Consider the following 7,985-nt stretch of genomic DNA (forward strand, 5'->3'; position numbering starts at 1 on the left):
CTGGGCCTGTGCTTGGTGTGGAGTCGCTTGAGATTCTCTCCCTCTGCCCCTCCACCCTGCTCACAAGCTCTCTCTTTCTAAAATAAATAAAATCTTAAAAAAAAAGAGAGAGAGAAAAAACAGGGTTGATGGAGGGATATGGGTGGGGGATGGGCTAGATGGGTGATGGGTATTAGGAGGGCACTTGTGATGAGTCCTGGATATTGCATTTAAGTGATGAATGCTGAATTCTACTCCTGGAACCAATATTGCACTGTATGTTAACTAACTAGAATTTAAATGAAAAACTGAAAAGAGAAAATAAAAGGAAAGACACTCCCCTGTGGTTCTCAAGTGGGGGTGATTTGGTCCCCATGGAGAATTTGGTTATATCTGGAGGCATTTTTAATTGTTGTAACTTGGCTGGCAATGCTACTGGCACCCAGTGTTTAGAGGCCTGAGATACTGCTAAGCATCCTATAACACACAGGACAACTCCCACAGCAAGGAATGATCCAGCCCTAAATATCAATAATGCCAAGGTTGAGAGATTTTGCCCTACATCAAAGTCTTTTACTTCCTTGGGTCACTGAGCTTTATGACTTAGTCATAATGGAGGACAGCACTTGGGAAGAGAATCTAGCTTAATTGTATGGAAACAGAAACCAGAACATCATAAAAAATAGCTCCTTTTTTTTTTTTTTTTTTTGTAACAGTAGCTTATATTTACTTAGTACTTGCCACTTGCATGCCCTATGCTGGAGCTTAACATATTATTCCATTCAATCCTTTCATCACCCTGAAGCATGCTTTGTTATAGTTCCATGGAGAAATGGAGGTGCAAGAAGGGTGAGCATTTTTCTCGAGGTCATTATCTATCGAAGGTGGCACTAGCATTTGAGCCCAGTCAGGGAAATTTCAGAGTCCACACTATTAAGAACTCTGTTCTGTTGTCCTTAATCACTTGCCCAAGCACAGGGTCATTGTTGTTGTCATTGGGAGGACAACACAATACAGCAAAGCTTTCTCAGGGCCCTCTTCATGTCCCTGTTCCTCAGGCTGTAGATGAAGGGGTTCATCATGGGAGTGACCATGGTATATAGGACTGAGATGAACACCCCTGTCTGAGAGGCATATGTCCACATGGAACTGAGATAGACACCTAGGCAGGTTCCATAGAACAAGGAGACCACAGAGAGGTGAGACCCACAGGTAGAAAATGCTTTATACTTTCCTCCCACTGTTGAGATCTTCAGTACAGAAGAGACAATTCGGGAATAAGAGAAAAGGATCCCAGCGAGAGGAAAAAACCCATAACACCTGTCACAATATATAATACGACATTATTGATGAAGGTGTCAGAGCAGGCAAGGTGCAGGACCTTAGGGAGTTCACAGAAATAGTGTGGAATTTCAATGACTGCACAGAAGGAGAGCCGCAACATGGTTAAACTCTCAGGAAGGGCCCCCAGAATACTGATGAGCCAGGTCAGGATGAGTAACTGGGCACAGATCTGGGGATTCATGATGACTGTGTAGTGCAGGGGATGACAAACAGCCACAAAGCGGTCATAAGCCATTGCAGTCAGGAGTAAATTGTCCAAAAGTCCAAAAACGGTGAAAAAATATATCTGTGTGATGCAGCCTGCATAGGTAATGACTTTTCTCTGAGTCTGGATGTTCAGCAGCATCTTGGGGATGGTGGTGGAGGTGAAACAGATGTCAGAGAAGGACAGGTTGGAGAGGAAGAAGTACATGGGTGTGTGGAGATGAGAGTCTGAACTTATCGCCAGGATGATGAGCAGGTTCCCAAAGACAGTGACCAGGTACAAAGACAGGAACAGCCCAAAGAGAACAGACTGAATCCCTGGCTTCTCAGAAAGTCCCAGGAGGAGAAATACTGGAATAACTGAGTGGTTTCTTGGATCCATGTAAAGGGAGTGTCTGCCAAGAGCACAAGGAGCAAGATTAAATCAATGACCAACAGGCAACTCAGAAACATAATCACCTTTACCTTGAACCTAATATTGAGGAGACAATTATTTGATTAATGGTCTCTTCTTTCTTGTCTGTCAATTTGGGGTTTCCAGATGCCGCCAAATTCCCCTGTGTTACCACCACCAGCTGGAAAACCTACATGTAAAAACTAATTTTGCACTCAAAGCTCACCCCAGTTGTTCAACTGTACTGACACTTGATCACCCAGCCTTAGCCTTCTCAGATATCTTTAATTCATACTTTACTTCTAAATATAATAAAAGGACATTTTATTTATAATAAAAGTATAATTTTATTATCATTTTAATAATACAAAATAAAAGGGTTTGGGTCTAATAATTTCCATAAGCTATGATAACATCATGATATTTGTTACTCGCTTGACCATTCAACATATAAAATGAACTGGGTTGCCTGGGTGGCTCAGTTGGTTAAGCACCTGACTTGATTTCAGCTTGGGTCATGATCTCAGGATTGTGAGATCGAGCCCTGTGCTGGGGCTCAGCATGGAGGCTGCTTAAAATTCTCACTCTTCCTCATCCCCTCCACCCCACCCCACCAACTGCTCTCTCTCTCTCTCTCTCCCTCTCTCTCTCTCCCTCTCTCTCTCTCTCTCACAACATAAATAAATAAATAAGTAAAATAAAATAAAATAAAATAATAAAATGTATAATGGGCCAATCATCAAAGAAGAAATTGAGCCATCAACCAAATTTACTTCCCAGAAAAATATGATGCCAAATCACTGACTTTGAAATCTCACAAAAGGTATTTTCAATAAATAAAAATTATTTGGAAGCATGAGAAAATAAATGTCCCAATGAGTTTTCTGAAGCCATTTCCATCAGGATATAAAAACCAACAGCCCTCTATGATAGGAGGAATATAACAAAAATCACTGTTTAATCTCTTTAATTAGTGTATTAGGGAAAAGATTAAAGATAATAGTAATATACCATGTGGTGAATAATGTGATATAATAAAAAAAAGATTCTTCCAAAAGAAAAAAAAAAAGACAATAGCAAAAAAATACATCCAGCAGTTGATCAAGCAAACCAAATGCTATGACTAGGTAACATTCAACCCTGGAAAGTAACCAGCATTTCATATTGATACTTTATTTAGTATAGTAGAGCAAATGAGAAGGAAAACATCATCCAAATATAAGATGTTAGAGATTCTGCATGAATCTCTCAGTTCTGAGGACACTGTAAACAGGGTATTTCTTAACTATGATAAAATGGCTCCCTGATTGGGGCTCCTGGGTGGCTCAGTTGGTTGGGCGACTGCCTTTGGCTCAGGTCATGATCCTGCAGTCCTGGATCGGGTCCCACATGGGGCTCCCAGCTCCATGGGGAGCCTGCTTCTCCCTCTGACCTTTCTCCCTCTCATGATTTCTCACTCTCTCTCTCAAATAAATAAATAGAATCTTAAAAAAATGGCTCCCTGATCATTAGCTAATATCAACCTTGACACGAAAATATTTGAGGAATCCCCATGAAGATCATAGAGAAGACAAGTATGCCTGCCATTGCCACTATGCAGCACTGTTCTGAAATTTCAAACCAATATAACTAGAGAAAAAACAATGATATTTGAACTTAAATAAAAAAATAAGTACAAAGAAAACAACAATAGGTTTATGTCTCAGGTAAAAGTAAATTGGTCACATTTCTCAGATGATATAATTGGTTACATAAGATCAGTTGGAAAGCTGTTACAACCAAGAAGTCATTCTGATAAGGCTAGATTTAAAAAAATAAACAAGTATCTTCCTTCTCTAGTTCCAGCAATAAGCAGACACACAATGGGAAAAACAGCCTATTTACAACTGTATGAAAATATGACATACACAGACCAGGGGCTGGCTTTTTGAAGGTGCTTGGAAAAATGATACAAATAGTAATTAATATTTTGGGGGGGATGCTTTTAAGGGCATATTAAAGCTTATATATTTTATATCAAGTAAAATTGGAAACCATTGAATAGTTTTAGGTAATACAACATTAATTAATATTTATTAACACTTACAAGGTGCTGGAACCATGATAACCTTTTCTGAACGTTCTCATTTTATCTCTTTAGAAACAGGTGGAATGAGAAGGTTGCCATCACTCATGGACATGGCAGAGACAACTGAGTGAATGCTTGTTGGGTGTGTGAGTCTGAGGAGTATAGTCCCTCTGTGGTGCAAGTGCCAGTAGGGTGACCAGGGGGAGACCAGGCACTGGGTGAGGTGTTAGGGGAAGCCCCAAGCCACTGGGGAGAGAATTAGGAGGACAGTTCCTGTGAAAAGGGGGAGGGCTGTGGAAAACTTGGAACAAGCAAAGAATGAAGTACATCCTGCTTGGTTAGTCAGTTGGACATTTCAAATTTACTGAATCATTTTGAATGTATAGCTTTTCCCAGTCTCCTTACCCCTGGCTGTGCAGCTAGGGAAACTGCTTCTTCTCCCTCTTATTTCATTTACCAAGAATGTGCTGTCTTGTTCTTCCTACTTGACCTCAGATGGAGTCATCTACAGGATGTGTTTTATTAATCCAGTCTTCCCAGGAAGGTGAAGGGTGGAGGCAGCAGCTGTATCCTCCAGATCAAGGAGATGGAATCAGGCATGGATCTTTGGACCAGGATGATGGTTCTGGGAGGCACAAGAGGGTTTCTTTCTTTCCTCAGACTTATGAACTGAAGGTGAGGGACAAAGTTTGTTGAACTCCACGCTGAATTCTCATAGCTTACTCTTAAATAAAATTTTCTGTTGTTGTAATCTTGGGGGAAGTATAACTGCTAGGAATCTGGGGATTGTAATCAAAATGAAAAATTTTCAGTCAATTGTGTCTCTTGGGGGTGTCTCTGATGTCAGAAGAATGTGTCCCCTCCCACTGGGACCATTAAAAATCTTTTTAATTATGGAAAGAGAGAACATATGGAAGGAGGGAGAAGATTCTAATCATCATGGATGAACTCCCATCCACGTAACCATCACTGAAGTTCAACAATTATTAGCCCATGACACGTTTTATTTTTATAAACATATATTTTTATCCCCAGGAGTACAGGTCTGTGAATCACCAGGTTTACACACTTCACAGCACTCACCAAAGCACATACCCTCCCCAATGTCCATAATACCACCCCCTTCTCCCAAAACCCCTCCCCCCAGCAACCCTCAGTTTGTTTTGTGAGATTAAGAGTCACTTATGGTTTGTCTCCCTCCCAATTCCATCTTGTTTCATTGATTCTTCTTCTACCCACTTAAGCCCCCATGTTGCATCACCACTTCCTCATATCAGGGAGATCATATGATAGTTGTCTTTCTCTGCTTGACTTATTTCTCTAAGCATGATATGCTCTAGTTCCATCCATGTTGTCGCAAATGGCAAGATTTCATTTCTTTTGATGGCTGCATAGTATTCCATTGTGTATATACACCACATCTTCTTGATCCATTCATCTGTTGATGGACATCTAGGTTCTTTCCATAGTTTGGCTATTGTGGACATTGCTGCTATAAACATTCGGGTGCACGTGCCCCTTTGGATCACTACGTTTGTATCTTTAGGGTAAATACCCAGTAGTGCAATTGCTGGGTCATAGGGCAGTTCTATTTTCAACATTTTGAGGAACCTCCATGCTGTTTTCCAGAGTGGCTGCACCAGCTTGCATTCCCACCAACAGTGTAGGAGGGTTCCCCTTTCTCCGCATCCTCGCCAGCATCTGTCATTTCCTGACTTGTTGATTTTAGCCATTCTGACTGGTGTGAGGTGATATCTCATTGTGGTTTTGATTTGTATTTCCCTGATGCCGAGTGATCTGGAACACTTTTTCATGTGTCTGTTGGCCATCTGGATGTCTTCTTTGCAGAAATGTCTGTTCATGTCCTCTGCCCATTTCTTGATTAAATTATTTGTTCTTTGGGTGTTGAGTTTGCTAAGTTCTTTATAGATTTTGGATACTAGTCCTTTATCTGATATGTCGTTTGCAAATATCTTCTCCCATTCTGTCAGTTTTCTTTTGATTTTGTTAACTGTTTCCTTTGCTGTGCAAAAGCTTTTGATCTTGATGAAATATCAATAGTTCATTTTTGCCATTGCTTCCCTTACCTTTGGCGATGTTCCTAGGAAGATGTTGCTGCGGCTGAAGTCGAATAGGTTGCTGCCTGTGTTCTCAAGGATTTTGATGGATTCCTTTCGCACATTGAGGTCCTTCATCCATTTTGAGTCTATTTTCGTGTGTGGTGTAAGGAAATGGTCCAATTTCATTTTTCTGCATGTGGCTGTCCAATTTTCCCAGCACCATTTATTGAAGAGGCTCTATTTTTTCCATTGGACATTCTTTCTTGCTTTGTCGAAGATTAGTTGACCATAGCATTGAGGGTCTATTTCTGGGCTCTCCATTCTGTTTCATTGATCTATGTGTCTGTTTTTGTGCCAGTACCATGCTGTCTTGATGATGACAGCTTTGTAATAGAGCTTGAAGTCCGGAATTGTGATGCCACCAACGTTGGCTTTCTTTTTCAATATCCCTTTGGCTATTCGAGGTCTTTTCTGGTTCCATATAAATTTTAGAATTATTTGTTCCATTTCTTTGAAAAAGATGGATGGTACTTTGATAGGAATTGCATTAAATGTGTAGATTGCTTTAGGTAGCATAGACATTTTCACAATATTTATTCTTCCAATCCAGGAGCATGGAACATTTTTCCATTTCTTTGTGTCTTCCTCAATTTCTTTCATGAGTACTTTATAGTTTTCTGAGTATAGATTCTGTGCCTCTTTGGTTAGGTTTATTCCTAGGTATCTTATGGTTTGGGGTGCAATTGTGAATGGGATGGACTCAATTTCTCTTTCTTATGTCTTGTTGTTGGTATAGAGAAATGCAACTGATTTCTGTGCATTGATTTTATATCCTGACACTTTACTGAATTCCTGTACAAGTTCTAGCAGTTTTGGAGTGGAGTCTTTTGGGCTTTCCACATATAGTATCATATCATCTGCCAAGAGTGATAATTTGACTTCTTCTTTGCCGATTTGGATGCCTTTAATATCCTTTTGTTGTCTGATTGCTGAGGCTAGGACCTCTAGTACTATGTTGAATAGCAGTGGTGATAATGGACATCCCTGCTGTGTTCCTGACCTTAGCAGAAAAGCTTTCAGTTTTTCTCCATTGAGAATGATATTTGCGGTGGGTTTTTCATAGATGGCTTTGATGATACTGAGGTATGTGTGCTCTATCCCTACACTTTGAAGAGTTTTGATCAGGAAGGGATGCTGTACTTTGTCAAATGCTTTTTCAGCATCTATTGAGAGTATCATATGGTTCTTGTCCTTTCTTTTATTGATGTGTTGTATCACATTGATTTGCAGATTTTGAACCAACCTTGCAGCCCTGGAATAAATCCCACTTGGTCGTGGTGAATAATCCTTTTAATGTACTGTTGAATCCTATTGGCTAGTATTTTGTTGAGTATTTTCGCATCTGTGTTCATCAAGGATATTGATCTATAGCTCTCTTTTTTGATTGGATCCTTGTCTGGTTTTGGGATCAAGGTGATGCTGGCCTCATAAAATGAGTTTGAAAGTTTTCCTTCCATTTCCATTTTTTGGAACAGTTTCAGGAGAATAGGAATTAGTTCTTCTTTAAATGTTTGGTAGAATTCCCCCGGGAAGCCATCTGGACCTGGGCTTTTGTTTGTTTGGAGGTTTTTAATGACTGTTTCAATCTCCTTACCGGTTATGGGTCTGCTCAGGCTTTCTATTTCTTTCTGGTTCAGTTGTGGTAGTTTATATGTTTCTAGGAATGCATCCATTTCTTCCGATTGTCAAATTTGTTGGCGTAGAGTTGCTCATAGTATGTTCTTATAATAGTTTGTATTTCTTTGGTGTTAGTTGTGATCTCTCCTCTTTCAATCATGATTTTATTTATTTGGGTCCTTTCTCTTTTCTTTTTGATAAGTCTTGCCAGGGGTTTATCAATTTTATTAATTCTTTCAAAGAACCAGCTCCTAGTTTC

At 39.9% G+C, this 7,985-nt stretch overlaps 1 protein-coding gene across 1 annotated transcript; it reads right to left on the reverse strand.

The window, feature by feature from the left end:
* Positions 1-971: 971 nt before the first annotated feature.
* Positions 972-1,909, reverse strand: LOC101690872 (olfactory receptor 7C1-like). Its single transcript, XM_013060460.1, is given in 2 exon segments — positions 972-1,294; positions 1,297-1,909. Coding segments are annotated over 2 exon segments (936 nt in total).
* Positions 1,910-7,985: the final 6,076 nt, after the last annotated feature.

Source organism: Mustela putorius, unplaced genomic scaffold (assembly GCF_011764305.1).
Source record: "Mustela putorius furo isolate JIRA1106 unplaced genomic scaffold, ASM1176430v1.1 tig00000095_pilon_pilon_pilon, whole genome shotgun sequence".
Classification (NCBI taxonomy): domain Eukaryota; kingdom Metazoa; phylum Chordata; class Mammalia; order Carnivora; family Mustelidae; genus Mustela; species Mustela putorius.